At 38.0% G+C, this 20,033-nt stretch overlaps 2 protein-coding genes across 2 annotated transcripts; both read left to right on the forward strand.

Moving 5' to 3' along the window:
• The first annotated feature begins 1,396 nt into the window (after positions 1–1,396).
• Positions 1,397–4,931, forward strand: hoxb3a (homeobox B3a). Its single transcript, XM_058768676.1, is given in 3 exon segments — positions 1,397–1,694; positions 1,697–1,918; positions 2,754–4,931. Coding segments are annotated over 3 exon segments (1,248 nt in total). The 5' UTR covers positions 1,397–1,429; the 3' UTR covers positions 3,515–4,931.
• A 113-nt stretch (positions 4,932–5,044) lies between these two features.
• Positions 5,045–10,464, forward strand: hoxb2a (homeobox B2a). Its single transcript, XM_058768677.1, has 2 exons — positions 5,045–7,952; positions 8,820–10,464. The coding sequence occupies exons 1-2, from the start codon at positions 7,457–7,459 to the stop codon at positions 9,569–9,571; spliced, it is 1,248 nt and encodes a 415-aa protein (XP_058624660.1). The 5' UTR covers positions 5,045–7,456; the 3' UTR covers positions 9,572–10,464.
• Positions 10,465–20,033: the final 9,569 nt, after the last annotated feature.

Consider the following 20,033-nt stretch of genomic DNA (forward strand, 5'->3'; position numbering starts at 1 on the left):
AAGCAAATAATTAAATAAATTAATAAACAAGCACAATACGCTAAACAGAGTTTATGTAAAACAGGCCTTCGTTACATTTGACATGCATGTGCATGTATCCATCGAAATATAACACAGCATTAAAATACCAATTTAGTCTTCTCGTCATTCTAGAACATAAATGCATAATTTATGATGATATACACAATTAATTTAAAATTTCCAACTCAGGCATACAATTCGTAGCTATGGAGGAAGGACACGAAATAATTACAAAAAACTTGTATTGCCCACTGTGAAGTGAACTTGCAAGTATCTGATAAAACAAAAGCCACAGTAGTCCTCCTAAAACATCTTACGCAATCTCCTGGCTTCCCCTTAGTCTTTTTAATAACATTTACTACCCAGGCGAGTGAGTGAGAATAAATGCCAGGTGCCTGTAAGTGTTTGAGTGATCGTTTTCGCCCGGTCCTCTCAGCAACCCCAGAGCCAAGCTGCGAGGTCTTGAGCTTTTTAAAGGGCTGGATTTGTCTATTTCGGTCCAGCGACCATCATGAATAACACCAACCGAAGCTTCCGGTGAAGCTTTCCTTATGTGTTCATAAAGGCCAGCAGCATAGTTAAAGAAACACAATGCCGGTTTGTCAGGTTTTAATGTTGCCCAAATACGTCTGTTTGTAACTGGAGAAAGCCCTCCAAAGATGGCCTTTGTGTCGGAAGCAAGAGCTCTCACATGTCCGCAGAGCTCGCCTGTATTGTCCATATGTGTTTTTCTTTTTTAATAACGCTGTGCTGTCTTTTATCGTGTGTATTCAGTCCTGTTTTAATTGCAAAAATGAAATATATATATGAAATATTTTTACACAATATCAGAAGCTCAGAATGGAGCTCTAGTGTCAGCAATTATCTATCAATAACATCTTGGCCAGTGATTTCTAACATCAACATTTTTATAATAGGAGAGTTTTTATTTATTTATTTATACTTGCATATCAGAAAGAACAACGACCACAACACAACACAACACAACACAACACATTTATTTAAGGGACAGAAGCATGATAAATCTGTAATAAAAAATGCAATTTAAATAAAATGCAATAGAAACAAAAATTTAATGAAACAATTTTGATGAAATGTAGTCCTCCAGTTTTAACCCTTATGTGTGGTTTGTTATGATGTGCACAAGAGAGAAAGTGAGAGAGGGGGGAGAAAAAAAGAGAGAGAGAGCATCTGCAGGCTGCGTTGTGGGAGCATGCTATTCATGTCATGGCGTCTTTCAGTGCAGTAAGATGGATTTACCTCGCGCCCCTCTTATTATGTGCCTCTTATAACCTTTCAGGTCAGCTTCCAAGAGGCCATTGGAAAGAGACCGTCACGTGACATCTAGTGCCAATGTTCTTCCAGAAGGTCGTCAGGACCCTGGTAGCCGGTAACTCGATTTTTGGAAATGCAGAAAACGACCTACTACGACAACTCGACACTTTTCGGAGGATACTCGTACCAGGGGGCAAACGGTTTTGGCTATGATGCCCCGGCACCAGCCTTCCAGAACTCAGCGCATCTTGAGGGTGACTACCAAAGGTCTGCATGCTCCCTACAGTCGCTCGGCACCAGCGCACCCCCACAGCCTCAGCATGCCAAGACGAAAGAGCTTAATGGCAGCTGCATGCGGCCCAGTCTGCCACCTGAACACCACCCACCCCCCCAAGTTTCCCTCCTCAGAACGCTGTAAACGTTGCTGCCTCAAATGCCACCCAGCAGCCAGGCGGCAGCGGTGGTGGCGGGGCCGGCAGCGGGGGAACGGCCAAATCGTCATCCAAGTCATCCTCTCTGGCCCCAAACCCAGCGCTCACGAAGCAAATCTTTCCTTGGATGAAGGAGTCACGTCAGAACACCAAGCAAAAAAACAGCTCCCCTAGTGCAAGCTCAGCTAACGGTGTGTTTGCCAAACCCCCTCTTCTCTTCTCTCTTCTCTTCTCTTCTCTTCTCTTCTCTTCTCTTCTCTTCTCACCTCTTCTCTTCTCTTCTCTTCTCTTCTCTTCTCTTCTCTTCTCTTCTCTTCTCTTCTCTTCTCTTCTCTTCTCTTCTCACCTCTTCTCTTCTCACCCTTCTTGACCGAGACAGATGTTGACCAACATTATTAGCTTGAAATGGGATACAATGGGGTTGGGACTAAATCAGACCATGCTCAATTCAAATGTTTTCAATATTTTTTAGCGATTGGACGTTTAACAAGGGGACAGGCCGGTCTATTTCAATGTAATGTACAACCAAAATAATTCTCAGAATCGTGATGATTATATGATTACACACTCTCAATACCTCTGAATGTAAAAGCATCAGAAAATTAAAAGAAAAAATCAGTACACAAAGATTACTGTTCAAATTTTAGATAGCAGCAATGCCACATCACTTGTCATACATAATTATTGTGTCCAGATAACAGAAGATTTATCCCACAAGCCTCTGAATCTGCATGTAGAGGTTTCTATCGTCTTAATCCTCCCTGTAAACCATTTAAAAGACAAACCATGTAGCAAACACACCGTTGCCTAGTGCACAGTATGAATCTGGCCCTGGGCTTTAGTTGTAATGTGATTTACATACACAAGGTCAATGTTAGGGCATGCGTCTCTTAATAAATGCCAAAGTTATGAAGTGTTGACAACCAATATCAGGGGGATAAGTTTTTCATGGCCGGCTTTATTAGTGGGAATGATGCATTCAATTTCCGTGTGGAGTAATTATGTTTTATTTCATTCTCACCCCAGCGGAGAGCAGCGGTGGTGAGAAAAGCCCTCCGGGTTCTGCAGCTTCCAAGAGAGCACGCACCGCTTACACCAGCGCTCAGCTGGTGGAGCTCGAGAAGGAGTTTCACTTCAACCGATACCTGTGCCGGCCGAGGCGTGTGGAGATGGCCAATCTGCTCAACCTTAGCGAGCGGCAGATCAAGATTTGGTTCCAGAACAGGCGGATGAAGTACAAGAAGGATCAAAAGTTGAAAGGCATTGGCTCGTCCTCAGGGGGGCCGTCCCCCACAGGAAGCCCACCTCTCCCAATGCAGTCCTCAGCTGGTTTCATGAACTCTATGCACTCAATGGGCAGTTATGATGCTCCCTCCCCACCATCTTTTAACAAGCCCCATCAAAATGCATACGCCATGTCAACAGCCTATCAGAACCCAATGAAAGGTTGCCCACCCCAACAGAAGTATGGAAACACTGCACCGGATTATGACCCACACGGGCTACAGGGTAACAGTAGCACCTACGGGACACCAAACATGCAGGGTAGCCCCGTGTATGTGGGAGGTAGCTATGTTGATGCCATGCCTGCCACTGGGCCTTCTATGTATGGCCTCAATCACCTACCACACCACCAGTCGGCAAGCATGGACTACAACGGTGCCACACAGATGCCGGCGAACCAGCACCATGGACCGTGTGACCCACATCCGACATACACGGATCTGTCTGCGCACCATCCTTCTCAGGGTAGAATCCAAGAAGCACCCAAGTTGACTCATCTGTAGCAGGTTTGGACAAAAAGTAAAAAAAAAAAAAACAGGAAAAATAAAGAAAAAAACTAAAGGAAGACAAGATGAAACAGACTAACCCATGGGGCGATGCAATGGGGTTGAAAAAGATGATCCAGTGGTTTCTTGCCATGACTAGAGCACCGGTTTATGTCAATGTTGTCCTTCCATTCATATGTGACCATACCTGAATTTAGTATCCATAGGTCTGAATACCCCTTTAAAATGACACATTTCATGAACAGTGGCTAGTTTATGCCAAGGAATAGACTGTCTAGCTGTATGACCTCATTACATCATCCTAAATGTTTGTGTACTTCTTCAGCATTATCGCTGCATTCCTCACACTTTGGAGGGCGGTACGATATAGCTTACATTTAAACTTACTGGTGCAAGAAAACCACTGGATTGTTTTCGTCCACCACCCTTATTTCACATACCTCTTTTTTTAAACGTCTCAAAAAACCAGTCGATTTTTTTATTAACTTGTTCCCAAAAACAGCAGCAGACTGGCACCTTGTCTTTAGCAAGACACGGTGATCAAGATATTCATCTCTTTTAAGTCCGTTTTACACTATGCTACCTATCACTATTAATGAGAAGTGAACAGAATTTTGTTATGGCTTTGACACAGGGTAAAAAAGAAGAGTTGAGAATACTAGTAAATTAAAGTTCATTCCCTCGTTCTCAACTCGCTGCCCCTCCCTCTCCCTCTCCCTCATACTCCTTCCCCAGTTCTTTATCTTTCCCAATCTTTGGGTTCGCCTACATTAGTCCAAACTAATATGAAAGGCCCACATTTTCTCATATCTTGACTTAACGTGGAAACAGGGTATATTTGAACAAAAATGCATGTCCGGGAAACCAAGCTACGGCGCAGACGTCTTTGTTTACGCCTAATGCGCTCTCGTCTGGGCATCATTGTTGCACTTAGAGTTTACATTTAATGGGTGAGGAAGAAAAGTAAATCTTATTTTGAATCGGAAGACCTTCAATCAGCGTCTTTCGCTAAGTGTGTTCAAGTGAACATTCATAAATATATATTTATTTGTTATAGCCAGTTTAAATACTTTCTTTTTTGTATTATTTATCCCCATGTATTTATATCGATAAAAATGTACTTTTTTAGTATCTACCTGTTATAAAAAGACGCTGTGTTCTTGTCATTGTAACAAATTAATTTTTAGTTCTTGTATTTTAGAGATATGTAGGTTTATGTTACCCTTGTATAAATAATGTCTTGACTTGTACAGGGGGCGCAAGAACGGAATCAAACCGTTCCCGCATAGTCGAGATTTAGACGAAATATAGCGAAACATTTTGAGAACTTCATTTGTCCTTTGTAACTACTTTTTTTTTTCCTTGTTAAGAGTTGGTTGTTGAACAATTCTTTAATAAAATGTTATGTTATTCATTTCCACTCTAGAAGTTCATGAGTTTACCAAACAGACTCACACGAATATACAGGCAGAGACTGAAGGGGGTGGGGGTGGGGGTTCCTCAAGGCCTGTGAAAGAGCCCTGGAGGCCGCGCCTGCAATGGTCACGTGAAGGGAGTCCAATAAAATCGTCGAACACTCTTCTTACTGCTTATGGAATTAAAACCAATGATTACAAGTAATCTCAAGTTTAAAGAAGAAAGGTACAGATAATAGATGACTAAACATATTTTTGCTTGTTGGATCTCCATCGATTATTGTAGGGGGGAGAAAAAAGAGCTGCGTTGCTGTCTGTGCTCATTTATTAACAACAGATTTGATTTTAGCATGTCCAGTCTTTAGGCAAATCTAGACAAAGAAATTCGGAACCGGGTGAATACAAAATAAACAAATATTACAACAACAATGATAACATGAAATCATTTCCATGGCATGCATGAAAAATAAACTACAAAGACGCGGCGTTAGCGGTTTGCGTTTACCTCTGATTTTCTCAAGATGTGTTTGACTAATCGTTTTATACTGTTATACTACCTTAATGTGTCTATATATATACGATACAAACATCAAAGCTATTATCAGAATAAAAAAGGGCACAAGAAGCAAACTTTTGCATTTTAACTAAATAACTACACAGAAAATACATTCATGAAGGTAGTCTACGAACGTAAAGTATCAAAAAGTCAAATATTCTTACTTTTTCATGCACTTTAGATAGATAGATAATTACAACATAGAATATATCTTAAGAAATTAATTAAAAACCGCTGTCCTCAGATGATATAAATCCCTTTAAGCATTTAACGCAAATAGTTGTTCAATTCGTCCCAGAATATTATTATTATTTTCCAGTAGAAAAAAAATCCAGTTGAAAAACTGATCACTTGACATTTTTTTTTTAATGCTAGAACTGTCCGATAAAAGAAACATAAAAACGCACAAACAATAAATAAAAAGAGAGATTATCAGTGCGTCCCAGTCCCTCGCAGTCAGCTCCGTTCTGTAAAGAGGGCCTTCTAGATGGACCCCTTTCCGAAGTGCCCACGGCCTACAGCTTCCTTTGTAATTCCTTTAAAATTCCCAGACACCCACACAGGGTTACAGCCTATCTGTTTCCACTGTTCTTTTAGACGAGATAGACGACAAGACGAAACGAAGCTCGGGCTGCAAATCCGAAATACTGTGAAGTCAAATTCAGATTAAAGCTGGCTGCAACACAGTTTAGTTTTAATCTTTAATCCTATCGATGCGACGCGCCAATAGAATGTATCCAATGCAGAAAAAAATAATAATTCTGGGGGGAAAAAATCCACAAATCTACGAGGGAATAATGGGGGTTTTCTTTGTTGTGATCTTGGAGGAAAAAGGCGAATTCTTGAGGGTGGCTGCTGTCAAGCGCTTTGCCGGCGAAAAGATTGATCACCCTTGCTGCCTCTCTACTCCTGCTCTAAAAATATCTACCCCCTTTTCCCATTCGTTTTAAACTTTGACGCAACCAATTTTGCTTAGTTTTTCATCAACTAACATTATATTGTTGCTTTCGTCCAAGGTGCAATAGAAATTCAAGTCAACACATAAGCAATTTCCATTCTGAACGCGACCTCACGATGAACTTTTGGTTGCTGTCAACATGTTTCACACACACCGCTAACAACTATTTTTCGTGCGGTATTATACGTGTAATCTGCACCTTCATTTTAATAAATGAGCAAAATATTTACAGAAATATTATTTGACAATTTTCTAACCTGGATTTAGTGCAAACTTACGCGCTTTTAGGTTCCAGTTTTCAGCAATTCTTCAGAGGCTGTGTTTATAAAAAAAAAAAAAAAAAAAAAAATCAAATTAAAGGTAAACACCAAAAAATGTATTTGTATAGTAATGGTTGGGAATCTCCTATTCGGCAAATGTGGCGGACACTCTCACCATCACTCTTGTACATCCTTATTTATGTGCTTGATAAAAGAAATATTTCTACACCTATCTCTTGTCTGTTACTCTTGTCAAAAGTTTTAAGATTAATGACCCTTGATTGTAAATACGCAAGAAGCCATATTGTGGATGTACTTATCAGGCAAGGCCTGTGAATTACATCACCGGTAGTTCTGCATTTGGATTGTTATTGTCTAACATAAGAGGCCTGCACTTTACCTCTCACGACAAAACAGGACTGTCCGAACACATGGCAGCCGAGAGTCCCCTTTTTTTTTAATTTTTTTTTTTTATTATTATTTCGTCCGTGTTACAATAAGAACTGAATTATAATATCCTGCTGTATTTTTGATCAATTCAGACAAATATTGCTTTCTTTTGCCACCAGGCCCCGAATTTCGATTGGCTGAGATGAGTCATGTGACCAGGAATTGGCTGCAATTTCGCCCATAGTCTTCAGTTTAGTAGACCCTGGTCCCCATACGCTAGTAATATCACCAATATACACAATTATTAAAGCCCGCAAATGCCGTCATAGCAGGAACGCAAAATAAATCCTAGCCTTTTGGATGTTATTTTTTGCGTATGTTGGTGTCGCTGGACGCCCTTTTTGCCCAGGCGAAGCGATGAATTTTGAATTTGAGAGGGAGATTGGGTTCATCAACAGCCAGCCTTCCCTTGCAGAGTGCCTGACGTCTTTCCCCGCTGTCCTGGAGTCATTTCAAACTTCATCAATCAAGGACTCGACAGCAATTCCACCTCCTTTCGAGCACACCATCCCTAGTCTGAGTCCCTGCACAGGCAACCAGGCGCGACCGAGGAGCCAAAAGCGAACTGCCTCCAATGGCCTCCAGCTCCGGACACAAACAGCACCGCCGACGCAGCACCAGCAAGGCCCGGCCCCGCTGTCGGGTGGCGCGCCCCTGGCCCACGAGTTCCCATGGATGAAAGAGAAAAAATCCTCGAAGAAGTGCCCCAAGCCCGGAGCCACTGCTGCTGCAGGAGCAGCCTCCCCTTCTCAGGCATCCTCCGGCTACACAACCGCGGGACTGGAGTCCCCGACAGGTACGTTTATCAAAGCAGTGAACGCGTTTGTTCTGCATTTTTGGACATTTTCCCCTGAATGATTCGTGACTCGAAGAGATGTCAATGTAGCTGAAACTCTAAATAATTTAATTGCCTGTTATTATAGCCTAAACAGAATTATTTCAATGTGATTTTACATGCTTGGAATTTTTACGCAATTAAAAAAAAAACTGTCCTTTCGAATTTGTTCTTTGTCCTGTTTGTATGTGATGTACGGCATAACCTGCTTTGGATGGGCTAGCATTCGAGCTCTATGTATTTAGGAATAATTGTATAACTTCATATGATGTCTACATTTCAAGCATCATTAAGCATGCATGATTGTTGTGCAAACATAGGCTACATATATACATATATATACATTATATATATATATATATATTTTAAAACCCCGTTCCAGTAATATCTTTAAAAGATAAAAAGGCATCCCCTCCCCCATTTCTTGGCACATATACAAAACTGTGCACATTCTGAAAGATTACGTTGCCATCCTGCAGATAGTAGATCTTGATCTATAATAACGATTTAATCGCAATTGATGTCAGCTGAGACTCGATATTTATTCATAACCATGTTTCATGGCTTGGGGAGCCATTTTGGATAACATTATATATTGTGAAAGCTGTGGAACGCAACAAAATATGGGGCTTGCTGAAATAAGGCTTGTACACCACGCTGGTCTATTACCACAAGACATGCCTAACCATTGCAGTCATTGCTACATGACAAGCCCAAACCACAGGGCTGTTCTACACTGGGATTTTATTGTCATCTGGACAATTTCTCACATGAAGTTCGATGACTTCGCTTTTTGTATGGGACTTATTTCTGTTTTGATTCTTGCAGAGGCTCAAGGTGGACTGGATAATGGCAGCGGTTCACGGAGGCTGAGGACCGCATACACCAACACGCAGCTACTTGAATTGGAGAAGGAGTTTCACTTTAACAAATACCTCTGTCGGCCCCGGCGCGTTGAAATAGCAGCACTTTTGGATCTAACCGAGCGCCAAGTCAAAGTGTGGTTTCAAAATCGACGCATGAAGCACAAAAGACAAACTACGCACCACCGGGACGGGCAAGAAGGCGAGCCCAGCGGTTTCGAGCTCCTGGAGGGAACCGACGCTGCTTCACCGTATTCGAGCCAATCGTTGGAAGTATCTGGTTCTGGTTCTGGTTCTGGCTCTGGCTCTGCAGCAGCCTCCGAGAGTGAGACTTGCCCGACAGCTGCCTCCTACACGAACAGTGCGGACAAAAGCCAGCCCACGCCTGAAGAGGGCCAGGCGAACCAGTCGGAGCCTGCATCTGTTCCTGGCACAGCGGTTCACTCCCCCCCGTATCCAACGCCTACTGCAGATAACCCCAGTACAATGGCTGAGGGCCGTGCAGCTGGGCCGGAGCATTCGTTCACAGAGCCGCAGGATGCCACCTCTCTACCCGATTTGAATTTCTTTTCGACGGACTCCTGCCTACAGATTTCGGACGCTTTATCGCCGAGTTTGCAGAGCTCACTGGACAGTCCAGTTGACTTCTCCGAGGAAGATTTTGACTTGTTTACGAGCACCCTTTGTACTATAGATTTGCAGCATTTACAGTTCTGAACTATTATGAGATCACAACGCATACAAGAACAATCGAACTCCATCTAATTGCAGTGTCACGAATGCTTCTCGACCGCAACATTCCTATAATAAGACATTAAAAAGTGAAAAAGAGACATCTACCTAAACAGTTTTTTTAAAAACAAAAAAGGCATGAAACAATGCCTAAAAGGAAATAAATTGTCCATTATTTTGAAAATACGATGATGTAATCTTTTTGAATACACATCGGGATGGCCCCTGTCGAAGTTTCAGGTATTTTATTGCCTTTTGATTCTCGGATTTTAGTTTATGTCGACTAACAGATGAATGGTTGCGGACTTTTTCAGTGAAACTCAATCATTGGAATCTCAGGAATTGTGTCTGACATAAGGGTAGTTGAACTGCTTTTAGGAATTCTCCCAAGGCGGGCGTTGTCCCTATTGAATAATTTTAGAACTAGTTTATTTATTGAGATTCTTTAATAGTAAATTTCAAATTTATTTATTGTACGTTATTTTCATAGTTGAAATAATAAAAAATTAAATAAAAAAACACATAAATTGGTGGAGCGAGTGTGATTGATTCTCTAAGCTTTAATGAACTCTTTCATTAAAAATGTTTAATATTTGAATGTAATTCAAGACATTAATTTTAAGAATTTGTTCTTTTTCCTTGGTATTGATGTACCTATTGTGAGGAAATTACACAATTCAGTCCGCAGGTTGAATTAATATTTGAAGAACGTTATTAAGTGTATATGCAAAAAAGAAAAAAAAATCATTCTTATAATACTAATTATTATTATTATTATTATGTTACTATCATTATATTGTGATGAGAAATATTCTGTCTTTATATTAGTATTCGTACGATAAAGAGATGGGAACTGAATAAGCTCAAGAAAAAAAGAATAAGCCACTAAACTTGCAGTAAAATTCAAAATCTATTTTTAAAACACAAGCAATCTTTTTAAACAATGCAGCACAAACAGTGATTATCATGAACTTGAAATAAAAAATTTAAACAATATAGGCTGTTTTTACAAAATCGGCTGTGGTTGATAACATGAGACGTAAAAGGCAGCAGCACGGATATTATTTATTTTTAGATGGATGTTTAAAGGAGCCAAAAAAATAAAAATTCTCGGGATAATCTGCAGGAGGGTCAAGCGGTTGACTGAGCCGTGGGCTCCCATGGCTGCACTCGCCCTGATGCAAAATGGCGCTCGAAACACAATGAAGGATATGAACAATAAAGCGGCAGCCATTATGGATAGTTTAGGCTGCAGCTGCGAGCGGGATGCTCCGAGCTGGCTCGTTGTCAGTTGAAAACATCAGTTTAGACAAACACAGGCCAGAACTGTATCAGTTAAAACAACGATTTAAAAAATATATTATTATTTTTTAATATAAAATATTAGACACATTATTTAACAGCTGGATCGGAGTCTTTATGGAGCCCATCTTACAATAACACGCTAATTATCATTACTATTATTACTCACATCCCTACTTTAAATTATTACCAGACTGAAACAGTAAAACCTTAAAACACTCCATACAGCAGAAAAAGCCCTTGATAAATGCCATAGCCTATGTTATTATTACTATTTGTCTTTGACCCAGATAGAATGTACACAATGTTTCCCTCACCCAGGTCAGACTTCTGTTATATCTCTGTTATGAATTTGAAGCAGCAAGCAAAACAACATTTCAATGCAATTTAAATATCTGAATAGGTCTTTTTTTGCCCTGGTTTACATGAGCAATACCAGTAAATGATCCCTGTGTGAGTTGAACAGGTGCTCTGCTCATATTACTGGAAAGGTGGATCTGGTCGCAGTAGCACTATGGCAGCTAGAGTTTAACACTGTATGTGTACAAGAGCCACACACTGTATTAATACACTCGCCTGCATTCATCAGAAATAAGGACAACTGAATGATATCTAATCTCAAGCAAAAAGCTTAAGTTTGCTGTTGTGTCAAGAGTAGAAGTGTGACATACGGATAAATAAAACGACAGATGTCTCTTGTGCTGATGAGTAAAAAGGAGTGTGATTTTGGCCAGCTGGCTGGCATCTATCTCTAAATTTCAGTGTCCATTTCAAGTCATCAAGTTCGAATTCCAGTATTCAGTTATTTCTTGTTTAGGTGCTGGTTTGGGATTTCTTAATTTCCTGATGCCAGCATATACAGCACTCGTTCACTCTCATTTCAGACATCTGCCCTACTTCTGTTTAATTCACCTGAGACAGGTGAGACTTTACATATCAATATATCTTCAAACAAGATAAACAACTTCTTCCCTGCGCCGAGGCCACACATGTTTGGTAAATATTATTTAAAAACTCTAGTCGTGATTTTTTTCCCCATTAGCCTGATAATTTGAGGTGCGGCTGGGTCGTGTTTTATCTCAGTCCCTATGCTTTGCTTGGTGGCCTGCCAGCTCGTATTTATCAGCACAGCTCTTTCTGTTTAGATATTTCTCAGAGCACAGTACTTTGGGACAGTGAAATCTAAAATAAGGAGAGGTGTGGTGGCATAGGGATTTTCTCACATGAGAAAATGGGCCAATGTTTACAGTGGTGCATCCTGGGTAATGCTGTGCCTGAAGCAGTGGCGGGACTAGCCAAGATTAAAGTAGAAATGTCTCCTGCCCTATTTCAGTCAAACCACCATGAAGGCTCAGTTTAATCACTGAAGTGGTTAGGAAACCAAAGTACTTTGTCATTGAACAACAACAATAACAATGGTAACAGCAAAACATTATCTTAGCTTATTTTAGAATGGCCATATAAGACTTTACGGTTAGCAATGTAAACATATCGTATTGGATTATGAGCTCTGTAAACAGCTCCCTTTGTAGTAACTCTTGTATTCATTTGTTTAGCAAAGCCTCTTTGTTCATAAAAGCCTGCAACTACACAGCTACTGGTCATATGCTTATCAAATGAAGCATTAGCATGAATGAGGCTCAAAACGGTAACTGCCAATTTAAAAAGAACCTCAAAGATATTAATGCAATAATAACACTAAGATGCACCCTTTTGTGCTCTGAAAACAAACAAAATCTGTGTTATTACAATGCCAACTGAAACTTCTCATGTGACATTTCATAGCTTGAAACATTTCATAGCTTGAGCAGTTCACTTTGCAGAACTTGTTCGGCATGCAGCCTTAGCACATTTTACTGAAAAACAAAACATCAGTTTCATATAAAGTCTCAATTTTTCAAACATTAAGCCATTCTGTAATGTGTAATAGATTGGTTTATGTACACTGAAACAGATACAAAAAGAAACTTGATATTTCCCATATATGGACATTTCAAATGCATATAGACTATCTGATAATCATTATATTATGTTTGATAATGACATAATAAAGAGGTATTATAAAGTTTTGGTCTCTCTATTATATCTCTTCTATACTGACAAATAGTTAAAGGAAACTGTACAAACTAGAAATACTGAAAACAAAGCTTTCGTGGCCTGTACACACAAACCTAATTATTGCATTAGCCATGTAACTATCTGCTAATTTCTGTCACTCTCTAAAGGAAACAGAAGCTGTCAATGACAAATAAATAAAGTGATAGCCAAACAGCATGTCAGCCAATAAAATAATATCAATTGTAATCCAAAAACTCAATGGTTTACGTTATCATTTAGTCTGATTGATTACTATATTCACAGAAATAAAGAACACACAGTTTTGATAGCGCTGAACCTTAAAGGGTTACTTTACTCATAAATGAAAATGATGTTATCATTTACTCAAGCTGTTCCAAACCTGTATGAATTTCTTTCTTCTGATGAACACAAAAGAAGATATTTTGAAGAATGTGTGTAACCAAAAAGGTGACGGTCTTCCATTTTTTCCCCGTACTATGGCAGTCAATGGGGACCAACAACTGTTTGGTTACACACATTCTTCAAAATATCTACTTTTGTGAAACTCAATACAGGTTTGGAATAACTTTGAGTAGTGATCACAGAACATTCATTGTTGGGTGAACTATCCCTTTAAGTGCAACTGCTGATAAAACCAATACACTCTCATGGCAATTTGTAATTTGCAACTAATTTATGTTTGGGTAAATTGGTGGATAATTCATAAATTTGTATTTCATTGATATATTTTGGTAGTGGATTGTCATGTTTACTCTAAAGATAGTTTACTCTATCCAATTACTCTATCGTAATTTCATACAAATCAAATTGTAATAATTCATACAAAATCACTACCTCGTAAATAGTTTTCTCACAAGATTGGCAGCAAAAAAGTCTAACATCAGGCTGAGCTAAAATAGTCTGTAATAGACATCTCTTGCAGTATTCATGCCTTTTCAATGTTTAAACAATGAAAATAATGTAATCCTTCAGCATGTTAACATTAGCAGTATGCCAAGAAAGCTCACTGAAAGCATGGTATACGTTTCAAAATGTTTTCAAAAGACAGCGACAGCTGGTGATGCACAAAGAATGGGACGGCCTGTATATTGGCTCAAGACCTTACATGTCTTTCTGCACCAACTTTAAAAAAAAAAAAAACCCACACTACCCTGTTAAATACAACTGCTTTTGACTCTGATATGCTTGCAAGGTTTTAATCTAGGAGTACTTTGTAAGTCTGTGATTTTTGTCTGTTGATTCATGTCATTGACGTTAGCGCACCTGAATTTTCAATGACCAGAGCGCTTAATAAGATTAATTAGAATAAAGGTTTTCTTGGAACTTGTACAAAAACTGGAGAAGGAATAAAGTCCTTGTGTGTAAAAATGACAAAAACATTTGGACAGCAGCATGATGTGATGCTGCTGGAGTTTATGGCATGCTGATCCTCTCCTTTAACAGCAGAATCAGAAACAGGCGAAAGTATATGAGCTTTTGTATGCTTGAAGCAGACCCTTCACAGCTGTCCATATCTTCTCAGAGGGTGAGGGGGCATTCACTAACACTTGTACAGTATCTAACAGCAACACATTTTTACCCTTAACCCTGCCAACAAGAGAATGTGTCGACAATACCTTGGAGCAATCATGCTCTGTTCTGCTGCTATAGTAGACAAGATGACAGCTTCAAGTCACCCAAAAACGTAACGTATCCAGTGACATTCCATTGAATGCAGCTCACAGGCCAAAGCAGGTGTATACTACATGTTATCAGTCTTTGCACTGATTTACAGTAATAGCTAATTGCTAATTGTAATTTATTTATTTATTTTTAAAAATTTTAATCAGGATTTTAGGTTAAACTGCATATGAATGTAAGGGTAGTGTTCATCTTTGGTCCTGCAGCTGGTCACCATTATTAAAACAATAAAAAGTTTACAATAAATTTAAAATGGCCCTGAAGTATGAAAAAAATATTATGAAATTATTATTATTAAAAGAAATAAATACAAATAATAATCATAATAATACAACCCGAATTCTGGAAATGTTGGGACGTTTTTTTAATTTGAATAAAATGAAAACTCAAAGACTTTCAAATCACATGAGTCAGTATTTTATTCACAATAGAACATAGATAACATAACAAATGTTTAAACTGAGAAACTTTACAATTTTATGCACAAAATGAGCTCATTTCAAATTTGATGCCTGCTTCAGGTCTCAAAATAGTTGGGACGGGGGCATGTTCACCATGGTGTAGCATCTCCTCTTCTTTTCAAAACAATTTGAAGACATCTGGGCATCCATCGAGGTTATGAGTTTCTGGAGTTTCGGTGTTGGAATTTGGTCCCATTCTTGCCTGATATAGGTTCCCAGCTGCTGAAGAGTTCGTGGTCGTCTTTGACATATTTTTTTAAGGATGCAACTGCAGGCAGGCCAATTCAGCACCCGGACTCTTCTGCTACGAAGCCATGCTGTTGTAATAGCTGCAGTATATGGTTTTGCATTGTCCTGCTGAAATACACGTCATCTGGAGGGGAGCATATGTTGCTCTAAAACCTTTATATACCTTTCAGCATTCATAGTGCCTTCCAAAACAGCAAGCTGCCCATACTGTATGCTCTTATGTACCCCCATACCATCAGAGATGCTGGCTTTTGAACTGAACACTGATGACACGCTGGAAGGTCTCCCTCCTCTTTAGCCCGGAGGACACTGTGTCTGTGATTTCCAACAAGAATGTGAAATTTGGACTCGTTTGACCATAGAACACTTTTCCACTTTGAAACAGTCCATTTTAAATGAGCCTTGGCCCACAGGACACGACGGCGCTTCTGGACCATGTTCACATATGGCTTCTTTTTGCATGATAGAGCTTTAGTTGGCATCTGCAGATGGCACAGCGGACTGTATTTACCGACAGTGGTTTCTGGAAGTATTCCTGGGCCCATTTAGTAATGTCAATGACAGAATCATGCCGATGAGTGATGCAGTGTCGTCTGAGGGCCCAAAGACCACGGGCATCCAACAAAGGTCTTCGGCCTTGTCCCTTACGCACAGAGATTTCTCCATTTTCTCAGAATCTTTTGCTGATGTTATGCACTGTAGATGATGAGATTTGCAAAGCCTTTGCATTTTGATGTTGAGGAACGTTGTTTTTAAAGTATTCCACTGTCTTTTTACGCACTCTTTCACAGATTGGAGAGCCTCTGCCCATCTTTACTTCTGAGAGACTTTGCCTCTGCAAGACTTTTATAGCTAATCATGTTACAGAACTGATGTCAATTAACTTAATTAGTTGCTAGATGTTCTCCCAGCTGAATCTTTTCAAAATGTCTTGCATTTTCAGCCCTTTGTTGCCCCTGTGCCAACTTTTTTGAGACCTGTAGCAGGCATCAAATTTGAAATGGGCTCATTTAGTGGATAAAAGTGTAAAATTTCTCAGTTTAAACATTTGTTATGTTCTCTATGTTCTATTGTGAATAAAATATTGGCTCATATGATTTGAAAGTCTTAGTTTTCATTTTATTCAAATTTAAAAAACGTTCCAACATTTCCGGAATTCGGGTTGTATTATTATGATTATTATTTGTATTTTTTTTTTTTATAATAATAATTTCACAATCAATTTTTCATACTTCAGGGCCATTTTAAATTTATTGTAAACTTGTTTTAATAATGGTGACCAGCTGCAGGACCAACACTTCCCTTACATTCATATGCAGTTTAACCTAAAATCCTGATTTCAATTTTTAAAAATAAATAAATAAATTACAATTAGCAATTATCTATTACTGTTGCATCCTTGCTGAATTAAAGTCTTAATTTATTTTAAATAATGTCATGGTCTCCACAAAAATATAAAGCAACTTAACTGTTTTCAACATTGATAATGATAAGAAATGTTTCTTAAGCATCAACTCATCATGTTAGAATGATTTCTGAAGGATCTTGTGACACTGAAGACTGGAGTAATGACGCTCAAAATTCAGCTTTGCATCAAATATATTCTCAAAATATAATCATATAGAAAACAGTTATTTTAAAATGATAATAATACTTTATAATATTACCATTTTTACAATATGTTTTGGTCAAATAAATGCTGACCTGGTAAGGTACATATATAGTAAATCTCTGCAAAGACTTTTTTTTTTAAATTGAGCTTCAGCTTTCTTTGGTTTTTCTATGGGATCGAAAAGTGCATTAATGCAATTTTCAGTCTCTTCTAAAAAGTGGGAGATGGAATATCCACTCAGAGAGTGCCTATCATATTCCATGGCTTTCTGTGCAGACAGCCAACCAATACGGTAAAGAGGTAATGAACAACATATAGAATGTCATGTGACCTCTTGAAAGCTTGGAATAGAAGCAGAGTGCTTTAGCTCACAGTGAGTACAGTATACTCACTTATCATATTTAGCTGCCTACGACATGTAAAATTCACAATTTGTTTTGCCTCAATGAGCCACTGCAAATGTCCCAATCACACAAAGTAAATAATTGACTTCAAGGCATTTTATTGACATTATACAAATACGATGGTTTGTAATCTGTAGAGATGCAATGATAAGCATATATCAATCATGCAGAATGAGAGATTAGAGCCCTGTATATATTTTTTTTTATATAAAATTCAATTCATCAGAGTAACAGCCGCTGAGTAAGCAGCATTACCCTCAGGCCACTCAATGAAGCCATACATTGTGCATATTTACAGTCTCACAAATTGTTTGTGTATGTGTGCTAACGCCAAATACACTCACAATCAAGCCTACTAGTATTGTTGACATGTAAGCTGTCAACCATAAATGGACTCCACACATACATCATATGCATATTACACCTCTCCATTAATGACTACCATAACCATTATAACCATAACACTACCATTATAACACTACCATAACTTTTCGTACCATAATGTTGGCTGTATGAAATGTAGAAAGGCCTAAAAATGGAATTTTGAAAAATAAAAAATGTAAATTTTTGAAAAACATCCTTTTTTACCTTCTCAGAAATCTTTTTTTTTAAGTTCGATGTAAAAAACAAAATGCTCATACTGATAGGTCTTTAATGTAATAATGCATGTTAAATGCTACTCTAAATGTCTGTGACCCCATGAAATGGCATGAAACTTTAAACCAGTGACTTTATGAAAATGTGTGTGTACATATCTAGCAAAAGTACTTAAGATTTAGTCACACATGGGCAACCTCCACTTTGCTACTCAACCACCTGGAATGACAACACCTGCCCAGAAAGTTTGCATCCAATTTGCATATAGTTGACAAAGAGAGAGTGCATGATGACAGATTTGACAGCGAGAGGTTAATTTTACATAGGCACATGGAGAGAAATACTGAATAGTATGTGCATAATGATGTGTTGTGAAATACATAAATAAAAATAGACAAATAATGTGGATACGGCACCACAAAAAAATGACTTTATAATTGCTGTTTTTGACTTGTGGTCAAGTTAAAATTTCTAAAAACATGATCATTTTAGTTTCTTGAGAAGCAACACTGCATAAGATATTAATCCTTTTCAGAGGATGATTCATGAAACTATAAACAAGATAAAAACAAGTGTATAAATCTATTTCAAGTAAAAGCATCTTATTTTATATTTTTACTAGAAAACAAGACAAAAATAATGATTAGGAACATGATTTTTCTGTTGTATTGTTTACAATAGAATGTAATATATTGAAGACAAGTTTCTGGATTTATCTTAAGAGATAGCTTGAGATAGATGGAGGTAGATAGAATGATAGAACGACAGAATGATAGATAGAACGATAGGACAATAGGATGATAGATAGATAGATAGATAGATAGATAGATAGATAGATAGATAGATAGATAGATAGATAGATAGATAGATAGATAGATAGATAGATAGATAGATAGATAGATAGATAGATAGATAGATAGATAGATAGATAGATAGATCTGGTGGAAAGTATGACAAAAATGTGATTTCAGAGAATAAACATGATATGGTTTGCCTGAAGCATTCATTTGATACTAATCTGAATGAGGTCAACCCTTTACACATGATATTGTGACAGTTTCAACAACATCAACCTACAGACCTTGCATGGCCCCATGTTGTCTCGGTTTGACAAAGAATAACAGCCTGATTTCAAGCAAACTCTCATTTTTCTTTTTAGATACGCATGTGAAGTACAGTATCTGAATCATGTCAGCAGATCTTTTGCATAGTTTGTCTAAGAGGACATTAAGATGATTAATTGTGCCCGCATCTGCTAAATATTTGATTTATTGAATGCTATGGTAATATGTTTGCACTGGCAAATTAAGTGTGCACACATATTTAAACTGAATTTCTAAAAAGTGGAAAAGAAATTCAGACAAGACAGCTAGAGAGATGTATAGACAGATAAAACAATATAGAATGATAGAACAATAGACAGATAGATAGATAGATAGAATGAAAGAACGACAGATAGATAGATAGAATAGATAGATAGATAGAACGATAGATAGATAGATAGATAGATAGATAGATAGATAGATAGATAGATAGATAGATAGAACGATAGAGCGATAGATAGATAGATAGATAGATAGATAGATAGATAGATAGATAGATAGATAGATAGATAGATAGATAGATAGATAGATAGATAGATAGATAGATAGATAGATAGATAGATAGATAGAATGAAAGAACGATAGAATTATAGAATTATAGAACAATAGATAGATAGATAGATAGATAGATAGATAGATAGATAGATAGATAGATAGATAGATAGATAGATAGATAGATAGAATGAAAGAACGACAGATAGATAGATAGATAGATAGAAGATAGATAGATAGATAGATAGATAGATAGATAGATAGATAGATAGATAGATAGATAGATAGATAGATAGATAGATAGAATAAAAGAACAATAGAACGATAGAACGATAGATAGATAGAACGATAGATAGATAGATAGATAGATAGATAGATAGATAGATAGATAGATAGATAGATAGATAGATAGATAGATAGAACGATAGATAGAACGATAGATAGATAGATAGATAGATAGATAGATAG

Source organism: Onychostoma macrolepis, chromosome 03, assembly GCF_012432095.1.
Source record: "Onychostoma macrolepis isolate SWU-2019 chromosome 03, ASM1243209v1, whole genome shotgun sequence".
Classification (NCBI taxonomy): Eukaryota; Metazoa; Chordata; class Actinopteri; order Cypriniformes; family Cyprinidae; genus Onychostoma; species Onychostoma macrolepis.

Bases quoted from the DNA above. Each gene is read 5' to 3' on its own strand.
- hoxb2a (XM_058768677.1), top strand. From the start codon at position 7,457: ATGTTATTTTTTGCGTATGTTGGTGTCGCTGGACGCCCTTTTTGCCCA. The intron at 7,953-8,819 runs GTACGTTTATCA...TGATTCTTGCAG, and splicing joins GGGACTGGAGTCCCCGACAG to AGGCTCAAGGTGGACTGGAT.